The 21,519-nt window shown below is 35.7% G+C and overlaps 2 protein-coding genes across 2 annotated transcripts in view; one reads left to right on the top strand and one right to left on the bottom strand.

The window, feature by feature from the left end:
* Nucleotides 1-10: 10 nt before the first annotated feature.
* On the bottom strand, nucleotides 11-1,576 carry LOC142982377 (uncharacterized). Its single transcript, XM_076128838.1, has 6 exons — nucleotides 1,439-1,576; nucleotides 1,250-1,359; nucleotides 965-1,172; nucleotides 764-886; nucleotides 474-647; nucleotides 11-187 (listed from the first exon to the last, which is right to left on the bottom strand). The coding sequence occupies exons 1-6, from the start codon at nucleotides 1,484-1,486 to the stop codon at nucleotides 11-13; spliced, it is 840 nt and encodes a 279-aa protein (XP_075984953.1). The 5' UTR covers nucleotides 1,487-1,576.
* A 9,409-nt stretch (nucleotides 1,577-10,985) lies between these two features.
* The window catches only part of mas (trypsin-like serine protease domain-containing protein masquerade), a 31,725-nt gene continuing 21,191 nt past the window's right edge, over nucleotides 10,986-21,519 (top strand). Inside the window, exon 1 of the mRNA XM_076128918.1 lies at nucleotides 10,986-11,172. Coding sequence (XP_075985033.1) covers nucleotides 11,079-11,172 — 94 coding nt within the window. The 5' untranslated portion in view covers nucleotides 10,986-11,078. The remainder of the gene's footprint in view (nucleotides 11,173-21,519) is intronic.

Here is a 21,519-nt window from a genome sequence, read left to right as displayed (position 1 = left end):
ATTACATATATCAATTTAATTTATTTTTATAATATAGCAACTTAAATTTAAGGACTTCTTCTTTAAGTAATAAGTTTTTTAATTTCTGTTTTTCATTTAGCATTTGTGCCTCATGCAATTGTATTCTGCACTCTGTCTCCATTTCGGGGATTTTTTTAACAGCAGAGTTCCTATTAATGTTGCTTATCTGAAATAATAATAAACAATAAAATTATTTAAAAAAAAGACATTGGGGTCCCACTGCAGGGCAAGGGCCTACTCCTGTAATGAAGGAAGTGTTAGGCCTCTAGTCTACTAGTCTTAAGTACTCACAGACCTAGGATTTGCTCAAGCTAATTAATTTGCAGACTACTGTACCTATGATTTATAATTAATCCACATTTAATTAGCATTTTCATGTTACTTAATTAATTTAATTACAATACATAGAAATTATTTGATTAAACGATGCTACATAATTTAAGAACACACACCTTTTTATTTCTTAGTCTGTAATGTGGAATTTTGGGTTTTGTTTTAGCAGTTGTTTGTGTGGATGTACTTGACTCAGCTCGTGTGGATGTGCTTGACTCCGCTTGGGTGGATGTACTTTGCTCGGCTTGGGTGGATGTACATAGCTGATCTTCAATTATATATTGTTCTAACTTCTAAAATAACACACATAAATTGGAACTATTATACTAGTACTTGTTTAGTATTAATTTACTATAAAATAATAAGAGGTTTGATTGAGTTTTGCTTTATTATTTACATTTATGCATACCAGTTTTGTTTCCTTCCCTTCTGAGATATCCCAAACAACAGTTGAGTTAGTTATAGGCATCAAATATGGTTCTGATATTGTCTCTTCCTTCTGTTTGTGTTGGTTATCTATCTCTGGAGACATCTGAATACAAATAACATACATGTTTTATTTATTTGCCCTGGAATTGGCATTTAGTAAAAAAATATGTGTTTTATGTACCTTATTTGTTTCTACTATGGATTCGCCAGGAAGCCACACAGAAATATCGTCACTAGTTGGTGATTCAAAAGGAGGTGGGGTTCCTCCACCTGTATGGGTCCTATTTATTCTTTCTTGAAATTTTCTTTTTTTTGCCGCCATTTTTAAAATATTCCACTGAGCTTTTATTTGTTGTAGCGTTCTTTGCGTTCTAGCCACATTGTTGAAACTGAAATACGAAACGGTTTGTTATGCATTAATGCATTTAAGTTATAAAAAAATCCTATTAAAATACTTAGTACCTACTTAGTGAGTAAGTCTTGCCAAGCCGCCACCTTTTTTGAGTTGGTTTTTGTATCCGTATTTTTGTTTTCTAATATCGAGACCCTCTCCTTGACCAACTGTTTTAGAATAATCTAAAGAAAAAAGCAAGCCTTAGTGTGAAACATACAAAGTTTATTGAACAAAACTTATCGAGATCTAATACCTACTTACCTTGTCCTCTTCCAACCAATTTTCACCTCTTAGCCTTTTCGCTGCCATTGTAAGAAAATGAAAATAAAATCAAAAGTATATTCCGCCCTTGTCGTAAACTATGACCGAACTCCGTGACAACTGACAGTTAACTAACTATGAGTTATGAGGTTATAACAGACAGACAATGACGTAAATGTGTGCGTATGCCCAGCGGAAAAATGTGGAAAATCGTAATTTGAGTTTAACAGGGAATTAATGTGTGATATCGTGTAAATGTGTATCTATAGTAGGTACACATTTGTGTAGGTATCCACCCACTGCAGTGCTACTCAATGAAAACGGTTTCCGCTGGGACTACGTCATCCCAGCGGAACTTTTTATTCCCCGTGGACGCAGAAGAAAAAAAATACATGCACAAATTAGTGTGAATTTGTGCATTAATGTTTATGTTTAAATGAAATTTGTGCAACATAAAACTGCGAAGATATTCAAGTTTCCGCTGCGCTGACGTTTGGCCATTTGCTGAAAATCATATAAAACGGTTAAGTGTAGGGTTCTATTTTTTATGCACGTTGCTTTCAATTAGTTTATTATGTGTGTGAAAACAGAATATGAAAAAAACATCCCGTTCAGAAGATATATAATAAAAAGTGAAATAGGGTTTTTAGGTCCTAGTACTTAAAGTAGGAATTCTAGAGCCTAACTTTTATCGTCAATTTGGATATTGTAAGGGTCTTCAATGCCTTGCCGAGTTTTATGTATGTGCATTCAGTAATTAATGAGCAATAGCATAATTTAATACGAGCGGGCTACTGTATTGTATCACATCTGATTGTGGGACTTCTAAATAGAAACGGAAAATAAAACTTTTTCCAATAATTTGTGTATTGATCTAACTATTCACATGTTAAATTTCAGCTCATAATATTAAATAAATACAGAGATAAACTAAAAATGCCGAAACCACCGAAAAACATGCATAACCCGACCAAGTTTGAATAGCCAGAAAAAAGCGACCGTTTAGTATAAAGAGCTAACGTTCAAAAATTAGGTCCTAACCTACGATGTACTAGTTTTGCTAGTACCGAAGTTTGTTTGTTTTCTTGACCTCTACTAGGCCTCATTAGGTTTTCCGACAGGCCGCCAGATTACAAGGTATAATTTTCTGTAATGTAGCTCGTTAGAAGTTATTAGATCAAGAATTGCTCAGGGATCCTGCTGCGGTTATTTTACAAGAGGTTTCATGTGTTATGATTTCAGGAGTAATGAGGTAAGTTTAAAAGTAAGCAGTAATGGTGTTATGGACATAGGACTATTTCGGATATCCCATGGTAACGGGAACTATGCGGGTGATAAGCCATAAAACTACAGTCCAGCTTTGTAATTATACATCGTAGGTACATTTTTTTGTAGTAGTTAGATTGGCGTGTATATTTTAAATGCAGGCACTGCAATGAAGAAGCAGAAACCATGAAACACATACTGTGCGAATGTGATGCTTTTGGAAGGTAAATAATGGATCTTCTAGGATGCGGTTACCCTAAACCAGAAGACTACAGGCTGCTTCCGATAGGGTGCATAGCAGTTAAGTTTTGCTCTGCCCTCCAACGTCTAGAGTAGCAAAGGAACACAATTCATTCATATCGTATGGTTAGTGATCAACCTAGTGTCAAAGTTGTTCAAGCCGCCCGTAAGGCCTTTGACATGGCTTAACGACTGTTATCTTAGTAGACAACAACCGGGACCGACTTTTTACGTGCCCTCCGAAGCACGGAGACGCCCAGCTCAAATACCACTATGCGGTCACCCATCTATAGAATGACCGCGCCAACGGTTGCTTCACCCACAGATCTACGTCAGACCGGTGAGCGCAACTGGCTACGGGCGCCTCAGGAACACAATAAGGATCAGGAATGGTCGAAGTGTCAGCCAGGCATTAACTGGCACCCCCACCCCTAAGATAAGATAAGACGTGTATATTTTTTCTCTTCTGATCGTTAATCCTTACTGGTTCCAGTGTACAGAGGTCTTAACTAAGGGTATCATGTATCAAAGTATTGGAATCATATAAATGCGTGTGCACGAGACCTCCCAATGTAACGCACTGTAATGTTCATAGCACAGATTAAATATACAGACACGACATCCCTTAGTTTACTACCTATTCAAAAGTACCTGCATATAACATCATACCTGTTATCCCTGACAATGTAGGCAGAGCCGTATGAAATACGCTCAGATTTCGCCATTATCAAGTTAGTTCCTTGTAATAGGGGGCGAGTCTATTGGTATTCATACATATATCGTGCACATAACTAAACTCGAGGCTACAATTGACAAAATATTCTAATACTAGCTGACCCGCGCAACTTCGCTTGCGTCCAATAAGAGAGAATGGGTGAAATTTTTCCCCGTATTTGTAACATTTTTTACTGGTACTCTGCTTCTTTTGGTTATAGCGTGATGATATATAGCCTATGCCCTTTCTCGGGTATCAGAGTATCTCCAAACCAAATTTCATGCAAATTGGTTCAGTAGTTTAGGCGTGATTGAGTAGCTAGCAGACAGACAGACAGAGTTACTTTCGCATTTACAATATTAGTATGAATAGTATGAATGAATTAGAAAAGATTAATAGTACTGTATTCGTAACCGGCGGTAATGTAAGACAAGATGTATGAGTGTAGATGTATATGTGAATGAGGCAAAGGAAGTTTGTAAGGATCGTTCCAAATGGCGTTATTTTTGTCTCTGTCCCTATGTGAGAAAGGCGAGACATTATGTATACATATAATATGTCTGTAATAGCACTTTGTCATCTAATCGAACCGAATATATAAAAAAAGTATTACAATCGGTTCAGCACCTCTAGCGGGCGTCGAAGAAACTATTTTTAAAGTACATTTTAAATATCAAACTCGATACCACATGGTTCCAATTGTATAGAATCTTACTACAGTAGTCATGCAGACCACAGAGGCAGTGAGTTACAAAAAACATAGGCACAAAACTACCACCGTATCTTCTGTGAACCTAATCTTTGTCGCCAGTTCCCGTTACCCCTGTGGGTGGTGGCAAGGACCCACAATTAACGAGCCCCGCGCAGCACCGCTCATCTCCGTGTTGTACTCATCTGTAAGACTTATAGCACTTTTGTTCTTTCGCCGAAGTGCTCGAGAATCGTGATTTAAGAGTTGTTGTTACAATATTTGTACAATGTACTTACACGGAGTTTCGTCATATTATTATTGTTTGATATAAAAGAATTATGCGATTGTCGATCACAGGTTTTGAGTTTAATTCCCGAATTGTTTGGTTTTTCAGATTATTATATTCAGAATTATAAGGTCATGCGCGTAGTATCCGCCGCAGCGGTCCTGTATAAGATGTATGGATGTGAATGAAATAAAATTAATTTGTAGGTAATGGTAGCAAGTGGTGTTCTTTAGTCTCAGCCTAATCCGCGGTAAATATGTGTAATTTATGGTATGTATGTATGTTCTGAATAATTAAAGTTTAACAATCGATTTGGTACTGTAAAACAGGGTTGATTTTAATAAAAAATAATATTTATATTTACTTTATAGTGGTGTAAATTAGTATGCATGTACGTGGCACGTGTACATATCTCCGATCTTCACATATGTCCTAAAGTGTGCTCCTATGATCTGACAGACTAGACTAACTTTCGCATTTTTGAATTTCTATTCTAGAAATCTAAAAAACGAAAATCAAAATATGTACATTTGTTAGAGTTTAGAGTCGGATGCATATTATTTTATAAATTCTTATATTATTTATACAAAAGATTGTTTGTTACGGTTTCAGGCTTTATACCTATTTGATCCTGAAAGACAGACAACACATAATATTGTCTCTTTGCAAACAAGATTTTATTAAAGTGGTTCTTTTCGCCTTAGCCCTACTAACACTAGACTTAATACACAGACGCACTCTATTTCCCGACTCCTCATGGTCCGGTGGGACTGTATCCCGATCAGCAAGGTCTAGGGGTGGTCAGTTGTTTATTACGGCTACTTTATTTTGAGAATACACAGAAATCCTTATTATCTATACTAATATTATAAAGCTGAAGAGTTTGTTAGTTTGTTTGTTTGAATCTCAGGAACTAATGGTCCGATTTGAAAAATTCTTTCACTGTTAGATAGCCCGTTTACCGAGGAAGGTTATAGGCTATATATCATCACGCTACTACCAATAGGAGCAGAGTACCAGTGAAAAATGTTACAAAAACGGCGAAAATTTTGACCCATTCTCTATTATGTGATGCAAGCGAGGTTGCGCGGGTCAGCTAGTAATCTAGATACATTGTGCATGCGAAAGCTCTCAACTAAATTGTCTGAAGGACTACAGTTATAAATTACAGTCAAAATCTATGCAGTGTTTGCATTAAATCTAACAATGCTGGACTACCTCAACAACATGACCGTAATCTATACTTCTATACTAATATTATAAAGCTGAAGAGTTTGTTTGTTTGTTTGATTGTTTGTTTGTTTGAACGCGCTAATCTCAGGAGCTACTGGTCCGATTTGAAAAATTATTTCAGTGTTAGATAGCCCATTTATCGGGGAAGGCTATAGGCTATATAAAATCACAGGTCAGCTAGTGAATCATAATTTTCATTTCGAACCATCTTTAGTAGTGTTTATTTTTAATAAGTAGTATATTATAAGTGTGTTTACAAGTTAAATAAGCCTAATAGCTAGTGAAAGCATTGCCTTATTCTTATCGTATGGTAAGTGGTCAACCTAGTGTAAAATTTTTCAAGCCGCCCGAAGGACTTTGGCGTGGCTTAACGACTGTTATCTTAATTGACAACAACCGGGACCGACTATTTAGGTGCCTTCCGAAGCACGGAGCGGTCACTCATCTATGGAATGACCGCGCTAAAGTTTGCTTAACGCACAGATCGTTTATGGACCGTTGATCGCAACTAGCTATGGGCCTCTTGCAAAGCATTGTACATTTATATAAGTAGGTAGATAAATTCTTACTTCATCATCATCAGCCTAGCCTTTTGTTCCAACTATGTTGGAGTCGTAACTTTTAAACTCTCGCGTTGCATGTTTAATGTATAATACTTACTCAGTCAGCCTGCGACCACGGCGAGTGTAACCTGCGCCGAAACGTTAGGCATTTTAAGGTAAAATGCGTGTTCGCGTTTATTCCCGTATTATATTATACATTATGTTATAGTCGGTTTCCAGTCTCACCGGAAGCAGCTAGATATCAGTACTTTACAGCGAGTGACTGCCTATCGGTCCTCCACAAAGCAGTTGTTTGTTTGATATAGGTACTTCTACTTCATTCTGGAAATATATTATCTATGAAATGTTATTTTGATAAATATTGCACCCCAAAGCTATCTGCTAAGTTGTTAGACTATAGCTCTACTAATATTATAAACTAGCTGACCCGCGCAACTTCGCTTGCGTCACATAAGAGAGAATGGGTCAAATTTTTCCCCGTTTTTGGAACATTTTTTACTGGTACTCTGCTCTTACTGGTCGTAGCGTGATGATATATAGCCTATAACCTTCCTCGATAAATGGGCTACCTAACACTGAAAGATTTTTTCAAATCGGATCAGTAGTTCCTGAGTTTAGCGCGTTCAAACAAACAAACAAACAAACAAACAAACTCTTCAGCTTTATAATATTAGTATAGATAATATTAGTATAGATACGTAATATAAGTTTGTAAGGTTGGGTATACCTACGTATAGATGAATGAATATGATGATATATGTTTGTAACTCTTTTATAAAGAAACTATTGTTTGAATTGCAATAAAATTTGATACACATACCCCAGGTTTCTGAGTACATTTAGCGGTAGTTTTTTTTTGTATGGGTATTAACGCTATTGAATAGATAAACTGCCCCTAAATGTACCTCAGAAACCGGGGGATAATTGTTGATAACCTAGATTAACGCATAGAATAGTCTTTTCCACGGCACATCTCACTCGAGCGACGTCGCGGGTGTAAGCAAGTAAAGAACAAAAAGTGTTAAGCCAATTGTTTGACCCTAAGACAAGCAATGAAATAATTCAAGCATCAGCTGACCACTCCAACGAAACATTTAGTTGTTGTAAACTTTCTCTCGTTCTAACACGATAACGTCCGTTACTCACTGCTCACTTGGTTTACAGTAATGAAACAGGTTCGGCCGGATTCGAACTCACTGCCCGCTAGCTAATATGTACCGTAATGTCCACATAATTATGCTTATTAGGAATTATTTTGTTTTATTGATGATTTTTGCCGCGGGTTTGTGCGAATTGAAACAAAATAGTAAAAATCTGGGGTATTTTTTAAAAATATCGAGTAATTTAATATTAATACAACAATCACTGTTACGTTTTATTAAACGTTTGTATACCTATAACATTTAGTTAATTTAGAGTAGTTAAATGCTAAGGCTATAAGGAGTTTTTAATATAAATAATTATGTTTATTTGCTTCAAATAGCTAAACTGCTGGAACGACTTAAATGAATTTTCATAAAGTGTAAAAGTCATTAAACCTGTAGCAAGATATTATTCTTCATGCGAGTAAGCGCAGGAGAAGGTACAAGGTATAATTGAACCGTCACACTTGTTTAATCCTTCGTAAAATACCTGAATAGACAGACAAACATCTTATTAGATAAATATAAAAACATATTAATATCTGGTCGACATTCCAGGTCACTTTGATTACCTAAACACATCAACATAATACTGTTGTACCAAGTGACTCGCCATATTGTCAGACAAGGTCCTTATGAAAAACCCGTATTCTTCTTCTTATCGTATGGGTCAACCTAGTGTCAAAGTTGTTTGTTACTATTTAAAGGCATTTGACGCATCTTACCGATGTTTTACATGCCCTCTGAAGAACGGAGATGCGTTTCTCTGATACCGTCAGCCCATCTACGGAATGAACGAGCTGCTAGTTGCTTAACCCCCTGAGTCCCAAAGATTGATTACCAATAGATGAGCAAAACTTGCTATAAGCGCATAAACAAATAGGGTCTAAAAATATTAGGTCGGGGAAAAAATCTTTTCGTATTATAGTAATTATGTATGAACTTGTAATAAAATCTCTTTGGTGAGCTCGTGAGGTACCCAAATATCGAGCTTTTTTGTGTAGAGAAAAGATTTTAATACAGGTTCATACATACTATAATGCGGAAACACTTTTTCCCCGACCTAATATGGTATTTGATAACTAATCAGTAACTGTTGTTAACACTTGTGGTCAATTCTACATATTTAGAATCACTCATTTACATTGTACTCAAGTACTCATTGTACTTGACTTGTTGATAGAAATAACCAGTTTTCAAAATTATTTACACGTTTAGAGCATACCGTACTTAAAAATAAATCAATTTAACCCATTAATATCCCACTGCCTATCTCATTCCGTAATGAGAGAGGGGTTACGCCAGGCTAGCCAAAATTTATCTGAAAATGTCACAGCTCTTGTTTTTTAACCTTATAGTAAGACAGTATAGTCTGAACCAAATCGTCATTGGGCCTCAAATCGTGACATTACATAGAGAAGAGCTATCACCGGTAATAGGTGTAAATGATGTTCCCTCCCTCTCGCACTTGTAACATACTTATATACGCCATCTCACTCTAGTATATGTAAAAGTAAAAGTTGCGTTATGTGTAATATTTAGTTAGTATATTTGTGAAACCAATTACTGAAGTGCTTTATTTGGTTTATGTCTGTCTTGAACGCTTATAAACGCTTATAGAGATAGTATTTTTATCTGTTATAGACAGTATATCCAGTGTTTGTAAAATGATAAACGTGTAAGTATATTATTATCTATACTTATAATATAAAGCTGAAGAGTTTGTTTCTTTGAACGCGCTAATCTCAGGAACTACTGGGCGATTAGAAAAAATCTTTCAGTGTTAGATAGTCCATCTACGAGCAAGGCCCTATAGTCTTGCTCAATAAATAGGCTATCCAATAGAAAAATATTTTTTCTATTCACACCAATAGTTCCTGAGAGTAGTGCGTTCAAACAAACAAATAAAGAATGTCTACAATTTTATAATATTAGTATAGATTTAAGTATTAGTAAGAATAATAAAGTCTTCCAAGTTTTTCCATTGTAAATTTGATTATACCTCGAAAGCTGACCAAAGAACATCTCATCCACATACCGATACAAACTTGCTTGCGAAAGCCTAACTACATATGGCGTCCCGAGATTGCAATCAACACATTTCCACGAAACGACTCCCATAGGAATGATGGTTAAGAAAATATAATATGTCCGGTGGAGGCTGGGAAAGTTGCCTGACGCTGGCTAGTCGTCAGCCGTCAGTCTACCTCGAGGTAAACGACCCTAGACTATTTATAAAGTCTAGTATTAGTTTGACTAATATACTTGTGATATTGCGATAATTATGGGCTAGAAAACTCTTGAGAAAAATCTGATAAATTTTCGTTTGAAATCCTGTAGTTTATGGCTTAGTTTCACCATTGATAAGCATTAATTTTTAACCATCAAATGGAATTTTGCCAGTTATTTTCATACCCTCTTTCATACTCTCACTTTATCTAGTAGATACGTTATCTGACACAGAAGCTATGAAACATTGATAGTATGTTGTATCGCTTCGTTTACCTTACATATTTACTTAGTAAGTGCTTACTAGTATGTAATTTGTAAAACAATATGATAAAAACGATGAACTTGAACAACTCTTAAACTATTTTCTGAGGCTCCAAGTGAACGAAATGAGAAATTCCTTACAAAAATCTTGGAAATTCCTTCGTAGTAATTAAGTCATTCATGGGACGTTGGTGTCCTCGAATGGGCCACGGTCAACGTGTCAGTCATTCATAGCGTCTCACGTGGCACGTAGCCGCACCGCCCCCGCACCGCCGCCGCACCGTCCCCGCAACGCTGCTGCAATAACATCGATTCCGCATTTGCCGTTAAATTATGGTAATTTGGACAAAGAGTATGTAAGCACAGATGTGATTGTGTTAACAACTTATTGTTGTCAGCTTTTTTGGAAAATTGATATTTTTTTAACAAAAGGGTTCGTTTTCCGACGTTATCATATGATAAATACCTATTTGTTTTTTACATACTTAGTTAATTTTATTATAGTATAAAGTTACTCTAATTGGTAAATATGCTTAAAGAATGGGTCTTCCTCTTATTTATGCCAGAGTTTTATGTTAGATACATACGTATCTTAAACTTTTCGATTAGATTGAATTTTTTGCTGCAAGTATGACAAATAATATTGAAATATTTAGATGTATAAAATTATGTATGCGTTAGTTGAAATACTAATCGTACAACACCGGGATTCATAAAAGTGGACACAGAGTCCACTTTTTATGAATCGTGAAATAAATCATTTAATTCGATCAGCGTTCAATAATATAGCACGGTGGTAAAAAACTAGGCCCTCAGTACGTCGCGTGTCCAGCGCGCAGTGCGAGTGAGCTCAGAGAACTTTCACATCTACGAACTGATCCGCGGTGGGCGTCGTGCCGTCGTACGCACCCAAACACCTTTCTTGTGAGCAGTGCGCGCGCGCGCAGGACGCCTAGCGGTCGTCACACCATGCGCCCCGACCCTCCCGCGCAGTGACTGTTGCCAGTGAACATGACAGTGACGGCACTCAGTGTGGCCCTCGGCCTACTCCTCGCGCTCACCCCCGGCGCCGCCCAGGAATCCCTCGCCAGCTCATTCCTCTCCGGTGAGAACGACACGCATTTTCAGGTCACTGTGTGAACGGTGATCGGCCTTTAATTTATCAGATATATGTTTTTAGACTACGGTTCCGTTCGATTTTCTCCAGTTTTCTTTCGCGTCCGACGTATTTATATGTATATTTGAATAGAAATGTAAGTGTTACTGCGAAATAACGGTACGCGAACGTATTCCGACTTTCCAAAAATTTAATATCGGCCGCTTGTTAACGAAAATAACTATATTAACTGGTTTCTTAGTCTGACAATTATCTATGTGTATGTGTTGATTAATTTCTGCATTTGAATGCAGACGTGGCGGGGAAATTGGTGAAGTTTCATTTTATGCAAAATATGTATAAATGTTGAACGTTCGGAATGTGTAATTCGTGAATTTCCGAACACATCCGGGAGTAGTGCGTCTGTATGTATGTATGTACGTGGAGTGTTCACGCGAGCCGCCGCCGGCTTCAATCTCTACATTCTTTGTGAATTTTCTCTATTTCCGTAACGAAATTTCCGCCATTTCCGGCGTAATTATGGAAGTTAATACATAATTAATTGTATCAGGGAAAGGCAATTAGTTACCTTGTTACAGTCACTGGCTATAAAATTGTTACGTGCTAAAAATACTAGTGCTTTCAATGTAACGTTTTTCAACTAGTTATTTCATGACCGTGCATCAGTTGATCCACTAGTATCAGTATCAGTACTCATAACGTAAGATAGTAGTACGATATATCTGCTAAATAATTGAAATCGTTAATAGAGTCTTTTCATTGTACAACATTTTCATTTGCAAGAGTCAAGAATTCTTAAGCCATTCGGGGCCAACACATTATTAATTAATGATATGTTCCCTGGTAGCCAAAAGAACTGGTCTCTAATTCCTAAGCAATTTATATTAAACCTATTAAAATCAAAGGCATAGTCTATACCAGTGGTTCCCAACCAGTGGTCCGTGGAAGGCAAAATATGGTCCGCGAATGGTTTAAAAATTTTCAGGTTCATTATTACACTTTATTTTTAGTGTACTACTACTACTACTCGTACTTACATAGTCGTCCCTGCTAACAAGAGTAATACAAAAGTGGTTCCGGACTAAGAAAAGTTTGGGCACCCCTGGTCTATACCAATACTAAGACACGGTTTCTCCTGCTCTGAATAGATATCAGTTAGCTAATCAAATAGATTTTTAACGGCTGTTTTCATAAATTCACTGTCACTTTATCTTGCTGTGAAAATCTGACACTTTTTCTAAAACTAGCTGACCCGCGCAACTTCGCTTGCGTCACATAAGAGAGAACGGGTAATCATTTTCCCCGTTTAGAAATATTTTTGGTTTTTTAGCGTGATGCTTGCGTGATGCGTAGCTATATAGCCTATAGCCATCCTCGATAAATAGGCAATCTAACACTGAAAGAATTTTTTAAATCGGACCCGTAGTTCCTGAGATTAGCAAACAAACAAACTCTTCAGCTTTATAATATTAGTATTATAGATTATAAAAATGCCCCTAAAGTTCTTTAAAACACTCTCTTACTCTCTATGGGAACACCAAAAACATGGTTCCCAGACAGATCTTTTCCGCAGAGTGCAGACCTCAAACTGACCCCAGTGACCTACAGCGAAGTATGTTAAAGGTCATTACTGTGACCTCGGTGACCTTATTGATAGCACATTGCAATGTCTGATAAACCATCGTTCACACGCACAACTATGCCATTGTAGCAGAGGTTGTAGGACCATGGGAACCGCTCTTTATTAACCAAAGCTTTTGCATTCTGTATTCTTGGTATCTATACTAATGTTATAAAGCTTAAGAGTTTGTTTGTTTGGTTTAAATCTCAGGAACTATTTGTTTAAATTGAAAAGTCATTTGTGTTGAATAGTCCATTTATGGGGTAAGGCTTATAGGCTATAGAAAATGACGCGATGATTAGTAGCAATAGAGCCAAAAACCAAAGATTACGCGGACAAAGTCGCTGGCAATCGTTAGTTGAAAGTACACCTTTTAATGGGGGCGAGCCCCTATTGTAAGGTATATATGTAAACTAGCTGACCCGCGCAACTTCGCTTGCGTCAAATAAGGGAGAATTTTCCCCGTTTTTGTAACATTTTTCGTTGCTACTCAGCTCCTAATGGCTGTAGTGTGAAATTATATAGCCTAAAGCCTTCCTCGATAAATGGGCTATCTAACACTAAAAGAATTTTTCAAATCGGACCCGTAGTTCCTGAGATTAGCGCGTTCAAACAAACTAACAAACAAACAAACAAACAATCAAACAAACAAACAAACTCTTCAGCTTTATAATATTAGTATAGATAAAAAGGTAGGCAGTGCCTCATAGCGATGCTTTAGTTGTATAATGTATAGTTTCATTAAATCTTGTTTTGAGGGTCATTCTACTTTCAGCGGAAAAAAAAATAAAAAAATAAAAACAACGTGTTTCATTTTTTTTTTCAAATCACTGTGTTTATTGACTTAAATAATCAACAAAATAATTAATGACCGAGGTCGTTACTGTTTTAATCACGAGAAAATGATCATAAACTAAAAAAGAACGATAACAGAAATGACGCAATAGATAACAGAAATGATGATATTCTATATAATTCTGGTATAATAACAGATAAAAATCTGATACATGAGACAATTCAAAACCAACATTGTTACTAATAGAATCAGTGTCTTGATTACTTTTGAACTCAATCAATAACAACAACAAAAAAATCTATAAATATGATCACAGAAGTGACTTCGTGACATCGTCACCTTCTAACAAATAGCTACCTTACATTGAGATCCATGAAAACAAACTTAAAAAATATCCTTAATTGAGATCCATTAAAAAAACTTTTTAAAGACTTAATATTTGCTTGGAATAATCACTAACTAGTTACAAAAATGTGTATATAATAATAATTAATTAGTCAGACTGTAAACTCTTTTTCCGTCATTTTAAAATATATCTTCATCAGAAGAATCGGATGCAGAAACATCAAAGAAACGACATTTTTTTGTAAACTCTGAAGCCTCATTAAACACCTTGTCAATGAACTGTTTCTTCTTAATTTCTTCGTTAGAATTGTCTGCAGAAGAAGAACTATTGCCAGATTTGAAGTAGAAGTTACTACTGCGTTTTGTTGGAATGGAGAGCATTATCCCATCTTCGTCGTCAGAATCTAGGCAGCGTGCTGGAGATTCACTTCCTGTACGTGAAACAAGTCCTGATGGACCGGGCTCTTCGGAAATGATTGGATCCATTTGGTTATGTGATGAGAAAGTAGCAGGGGAATGATTTCGATCAATTTGACTATGTTCTGTATTAATTACACCCATTTCATAATGAGAACAAATTTGCTCTGGGCGACAATCGGTACAGCTAAGTTTCCGTGCATGCAAAAGACCCGGGCTGTCTTTGCTCCAAGTCACTTGATGAACATTAAGAGTGCCTTTAAATGGCGGTGTTAAGCTTTTTGCCAATAAGTTCTCTATTGTTTCCACATTATCTTCGTCTATTGGTATAATTTGTACACCATTACAATTTTCTTCCAAACAACGAATCAACTGTTGGAAGTTTGCTACATCCCTTCCCCTAGCTACTGACTGATCTGCCGTTCGTTTTACTGTTGCACCGATTTCATCCGGTGATCCTTTGCCATGTCCAGCTTCATTATAATGCCAGATTAGATTCTGAACATTTAAATTCACGGCAAGAAAATTGGCCATTAGAAAGAACATGGATTTGTTACGATACTGAGAAGAAGGTCCATCACTTACAAAGTGCATCGTCTTTAAATTAGGGTGTAAGGTTTTAATAATATTCAAAATTGGAATCAAATGATTACAAATAAAAACTGGGTCATGCCTAAGATTTTCAGAAATTGTGCAAAACGGAGTAATTATTGAATCATCCTCTCCAGAATGGTATAAAACTGCTGTATGGAGGGATATTTGAGGCTTAGATGCCCCGAAATGAACTGCTTGTACTTCTTCAGCATATTTACAAATATAATTTTCAGCAAAATCTATGTGTAACAGCGCTGTTTCTGGATCGACCCTTCTCTTTGCATGGTTGATTGCTTGGTATTGATGGTAAATGTTATTTAAGTGATTCATGAATGATGGTATTTTTAAAAGCAATTGATCAACTAAATCTCTTCTCGAACTCAAAACCTTTTCTTTGATGGTCTTTTGACACAATTTTTCCGCTCCTTTTATAGACACTGGAAATTTCTTTGTGATCCATCTAAAATACGATATTGGAATGTTATTATCATTGAGATTAAAATTAATTTTCTTTTCTCTGCAGTCGTTACACTTTCGAAGCAAACATTCTTCTTTCAATTTTCCTTCACAACAGATTGTTTTCACAAGACCTACAGGAGTACCTTCTGTAATTATGTTAGCAGTTTTTAATGCTGATGTTATAAGTTCCATGTTTGCGTGATGAATGCATAGACACGTGTCTCGCTGTTTTGCGTTGGGAGAAATTATCCAAAAAGGGCGATAGCGACAAAACAGAGAATAAGATATTTTACGGTTTATAGTAGTTTTGAATCGTGCATATAAATTGAGCAGTGAATCATTCAGTAAGCGTATTTGTTTCTTAACTTTCTTTCTTGTAATCGTTTCTTTGGTTCCTGCTGTCAATCTGCTACATTCATCCTTTTCTAAAAATTTTATAATCTCTTGCTTCACTTCATTTACTCTACTTTTCTTGTTACATGGAACATGACCTCTTTCTTGTCTTCTAATAGCTCTGTTATAACGCATTTTATATTTTTTTACTCTATTTTCTAAAAGACGCAATTTTTCTTTCAATATACTATTCTCCAGCTTTAGATACTTTCTATTCCTTTTAGCGATTTTCCTACCAGATTCTGTTCTTGACCTAGAGTTGGACGTTACGGGACTGCTGGGTGGAGTATCAGTCTCAATAAAATTTTCAGTTTGTTGACGAATGCGTTGTAATGCTTTTTTATTGTCTCGATATTTTTTGGACCTTTGCTTCCACTGTTTCCTAATCATTTTCTGAGCACGAGGAGTAAATTCATGAATAGATTTTACCTCTCCCTGTTCCTTTTTCCGTTGGTATCTTTCTCTGTCCTTCCTTCTTCTTTCTTCTAGCTGTTCTTCTGTTAACTTCTGTCGGTGTCGTCTCATTGCCATTTTCACTTGTTCTTTACGTTTCTGACGCTTTTTGAGTTCTAACTGGTTGCCTTTTTTCGATGTTTGTCGTATGCTCGGTGCCATGTTGCAGGTATAGCTAAAATAAAAAAGTTACTTGTACTGTACTTAGACGAAATAATAATGCCTGTTATTTTTTATTTAATTAAAAATAAGAGAAGATTTAAAAAAAAACAATATTCTACTCTCATTTTTAATTGGATCAATTAGTTATTACACTTTTTTTATTTAGAAATATAATATAAATTTTTTACTTTAATCTTAATAACATTTTTTTAAAATACATATCACCAAAAGCAGTTTGAATTATTAATGTACCGATTTATAAAAAAATTACTACATTAAACCATAAATAAACTAAAATTTCGTCACTTCGGTGATCTTACGTCACATCTGTGATCACATTGATAACAGACGTGATGATCACAGAAATGACGAACTTTAATATAAGCGGCTATATTTTTTTTGTGTTCAAGTTCAGACTTGCTTTTGCATTTAACTGTAGAACTAACATTGCAATACGTACAGTGTAATTAGTTTCATGACTTTATAATAATGTCTTACCTTAGTACAGCATAAACAGATGTGATGTACGAACTTTTTCAGCACAAAAATACCAATCAAAACAGTTTTTCACAAAAAAAATAATCAAACTTTTTCCACTTTGAAACCGGCATGCAACTGACATTTGAGTGGTGTTGCAATATTATAAAAATCACCCGAATAAAACGAATGTTGCTCGATACTTCTTCAATTTCTACTTGATAACAGAAGTGATGATGATTTTGTAACACAAATAGAATTAAGTGTAGTGACGAATATAATAAACTGAATGTAATTTGCTTCCCACACCATAAATAGGACTATACTTGTAACTAGACTAATGGAAAAATAGGTGGTTTTGTTAACTAATTGTATTTTATTATAACGTCTAAAGTCAATAAAGTGTAAATTCCACAGATAACAGAACATGACGAAAGCCATATAATATATTTTTTTAAAACACTATTTATATTTTTATTTTATTTCTGGTCTAGCTTATTATATTAGAGGTGCATGTCCGCCATAAAAACCATCAAGGAAACTTCAGAAGCAATGCAATTAATTTTTATACTCAGTGCACACTTTTTTGGCTGTAGAATAGAATGACCCGATCGTTTGAAATCTGCTTAGTATTCTTGCTAATAGGCTATTTGGTGCCATCATTATCGACCCGTAGGCTTATGTAGCTGACTTTGGCTTCATTGATAGAGCTAAATTGGAAAAACAAAAAAATATGAATTTAAATCTTAATAAATAGTGTTTCCCGGCCCTCTACTAAGTGTCTACATTCTGTTTGCTTCCTACTACAGCAGTTAACTATAATAAGTTAGAATTCCCACGACCTTCCTTAACAATTAAAACCACTACTATCTACTCACAAAATTCGCGTGTAATAATACAAATATGAACAAAAATCGTGCACTCAAGGTGTCACGGAAGCTGAAAGTATGTCCAATTGTTCATTCACTGTGCAAAGTTTCGTGTTCATCGTTTTGTGTTGACGGAAACATTGTTGATGCTTTTATTTTGTGGTTAGATCATCTGACCTAGAGTGGCAATGATTTGGGCGATAAATGAAGGATAGATAATAATAATATTGTTACTTTCAAAGACTTGTCACATTCCAAAGTCTTTCTCGCTTTTTGCAATTTCATATTTTTTTACAGTTTGTCTGTGGTTTGTTATACATTAAATTAGTTTTTTGTAATTTGTAATTGAAGGTCAGTAAGTACATTAAACACTTTTATATGCTGTTTCCAAAAATTGTTAAGCCCATTTTTTGAAGGCTTGCAATGTTCCCAATCCGCATTTAATTACCAGAGTGGTGGACTCAAGACCTAACCCCTCCCATTCGAGGAGAAGACCCTTTCCCAGCAGTGGAACAGTAATGTGTTAAAAAATGTAGTCACACTTATGATTCCTTCCGTTATCAGGGCTAATGTTATTTGTCTGAAAGAAGTGAAACATTGTGAATGACAATGATATCGTTATCTTTAAATTTTAGTGTACTAGCGGCTCGCCCCGGTTTCTAACAAAATAACCTTTACAACTTTTACATAAACCTTCCTCTTGAATCACCCTGTATATGAGTTTTAAAGATCTGACAATACAGACATAGGGATGGACGCGGGAAGCGACATTGCTTTATTTTATGTAGTGATAAAAAACTTAAATACGCTATACTTAAAGTAATATTGAATACCATAAAGTGTTTAAATTTTGGTCACCATTCGAAAACAATTTAAACACAAAATTTCGATACAATTTCTCGTATTAATAATAAGGTACTTTAATACAATATACGTTTTATTAAAGGATATATTAAAGCTTATATTCTTTTAATTTGTATCATATTGTATGTTTCACACAGTAATAGATGTGCGTGAAGTATCACACGGCTATATGTGGCATATGGTATATGGGGCGAGGTAACGGTGCGCGCGCCGTTAAACGCGCACTGCACGCGCCACGCGCCTTATCACTGATAGTGTTAGATTGTGAGGAACACCAGTGTACATATATAATGTAAAGTTAAGAAAATTAAGGCATTAATGTATGTGAATACTGATCACGAGGTTTCCAGTTCTTTTCTCGTGTTGGATTGCCTCTCAATCTATACTAATATTATAAAGCTGAAGAGTTTGTTTGCTTGATTGTTTGTTTGTTTGAACGCGCTAATCTCAGGAACTACTGGTCCGATTTGAAAAATTCTTTCAGTGTTAAATAGCCCATTTATCGAGGAAGGTTATAGGTTATATATCATCACGCTACTACTAATGGGAGCAGAGTACCAGTGAAAAATGTTACAAAAACGGGGAAAAATTTGACCCATTCTCTCTTATGTGACGCAAGCGAAGTTACGCGGGTCAGCTAGTCTATACTAATATTATAAAGCTGAAGAGTTTGTTTGTTTGAACGCGCTAATCTCAGGAACTACTGGTCCGATTTGAAAAATTATTTCAGTGTTAGATAGCCCATTTATCGAGGAAGGCTATAGGCTATATATCATCACGCTACGACCAATAGGAGCAGAGTAGCATTTAAAAATGTTACAAAAATGGGGAAAACGTTGACTCATTCTCTTAGGTGACGCAAGCGAAGTTGCACGAGTCAGCTAGTATAATGTAAAGTTAAGAAAATTAAGGCAGTCTAAGTATTAATGAATGTGAATACTGATCACGAGGTTTCCAGTTCTTTTCTCGTGTTTGATTGCCTCTCAATATTTTTATATAAGTCCAAACTTGGTTAAACGATTCATATATGGCTTTCCTGATGTTTCCCCATTTTGCTATCATTACCATTATTAGGTAAATCTCTCCTTTAGCGTTAGAGCGATAAATAAAAAATAATTTCAAAATTACTTGCAGACATTAAAACTTGGAAAAAAAGGTATATTTCGAGCCTTAACCAACTCTGTTTTAGTTTTGTTTCAACAACTGTTTCAGTTGAACAGTAAAACATTTTTAATTTTTATAGTTTTTGTAATACAAAGTATTCTAGTCTCAAGACCATATTACTACGGGTATAATAACACGTTCATAGTAAATGTAAGTTCTGTTACAATGTAATAATAACAGCGCGTAATGTTACAGTTCACTTTGAATGAGTGTTACTAGGTTTATCGCATTCTTGCGCTAGTTTCTCTACCTACTAAATATATTGAGCTTAATTTTAAAGGCCTGTGCCAATATCTTGCCTTAAGTGCCTTCTAGGTACGGACTGGCTACCTAGATAGAAATGAACATGGTTTGAACAAATATTTTTTACTAGCTGACTCGCGCAACTTCGCTTGCGTCACATAAGAGAGAATGGGTCAAAATTTTCCCCGTTTTTGTAACATTTTTCACTGGTACTCTGCTCCTATTGGTAGTAGCGTGATGGTATATAGCCTATAACCTTCCTCAATAAATGGGCTATCTAACACTGAAAGAATTTTTCAAATCGGACCAGTAGTTCCTGAGATTAGCGCGTTCAAACAAACAAACAAACAAACAAACAAACAATCAAACAAACAAATTCTTCAGCTTTATAATATTAGTATAGATGATAATTATCATCAGAACAAGACTGTTAGTAAAATAGCGAAGGTATAGTATCAGTTTGCATTCATCATTGGGTATAAAGCAAAATAGTTTTAATACGTTCTCTGCTCAGTGGATTTTAGGGGCACCTAGTCTTGCATTACGAAACGCACAGACGCGTCAGGGGCACTGAATGCGAAGAATTAAGTTACCCTCTGAAAATAAAAAATCGGCAATCAAATTAGGTTACCCAGGTGCTCTTATTATTGTCATTAAAGTAACAAGCATTTTTAGACTCTAGAACTATTTTTGTCTGGGAATAAAACCCACAACTTCCGCAGTGGTAGCAGCCTGGTAACCTCTACAACTGAATCGCGGATGTATTTTAACAAACTATTACTAACAAGATAAGTATCTAGGTTATACAATTTTTCCTCAACAGTCACCGAATACATCCTACTGAGTCAGAATGCTATATTTATCATCAAAGAATTACTAGAAATCTATCTCATTTGGGACATTAAAGCAGGAAAATATATATCTTATTAATTTTATTACGTCACGTAATCAGTCACCACAGCATGCAAATCTCGTGAGATTGGTTACTACATTAAACAATTGTTTGTATACCCAACTGATATATGTAGTAACATAATATAATTATATTAGATGTTTTAAGTAACGTTCAATAGCCAGTAAGCCTTCAATTTCGGTTAAAGACAGATTTTGCCAACGGCAACGGTTCAAGCGGTTCTTTCTCTGTCTGTCAAACAAATCAATAATTCCTCGTCGACTTTAATGGCGTAGTGGTTAACGTGGTCGCCACGCCGCTACCAGGGCGGCGGCAGTTCGTTGTTCGATTTGCGCACAGAACAAATATTAGTACGATCCACAAATATTTGTATTGTGTCTGTTTGTACTTTGTGTCCGTTGTGTGTGTGTTTGTAAAAGTCTCAAGACAATAGTATTTCTCAGTGCGACAGTTACCTTCTTAAAAAAAGGCAATTAATTTAGCCATTAAAATGTTACAGACAAACAAACATAGATAAGATTAAACTTACAATTTTATTGTGAAATGCCCACAACTAATAGATTGT

Source organism: Anticarsia gemmatalis, chromosome 21 (genome assembly GCF_050436995.1).
Source record: "Anticarsia gemmatalis isolate Benzon Research Colony breed Stoneville strain chromosome 21, ilAntGemm2 primary, whole genome shotgun sequence".
Taxonomy (NCBI): domain Eukaryota; kingdom Metazoa; phylum Arthropoda; class Insecta; order Lepidoptera; family Erebidae; genus Anticarsia; species Anticarsia gemmatalis.
This window is presented reverse-complemented; position numbering and strand designations above follow the sequence as displayed.

What these genes read in the sequence shown, in the direction of transcription:
- LOC142982377 (XM_076128838.1), bottom strand. Translation starts at nt 1,486, where the DNA reads ATGGCAGCGAAAAGGCTAAGAGGTGAAAATTGGTTGGAAGAGGACAAG. An exon ending in TGGCAAGACTTACTCACTAA is followed by an intron (nt 1,173 to 1,249) that starts GTAGGTACTAAG and finishes TTCGTATTTCAG; the next exon opens with TTTCAACAATGTGGCTAGAA. An exon ending in CCATAGTAGAAACAAATAAG is followed by an intron (nt 887 to 964) that starts GTACATAAAACA and finishes ATTTGTATTCAG; the next exon opens with ATGTCTCCAGAGATAGATAA.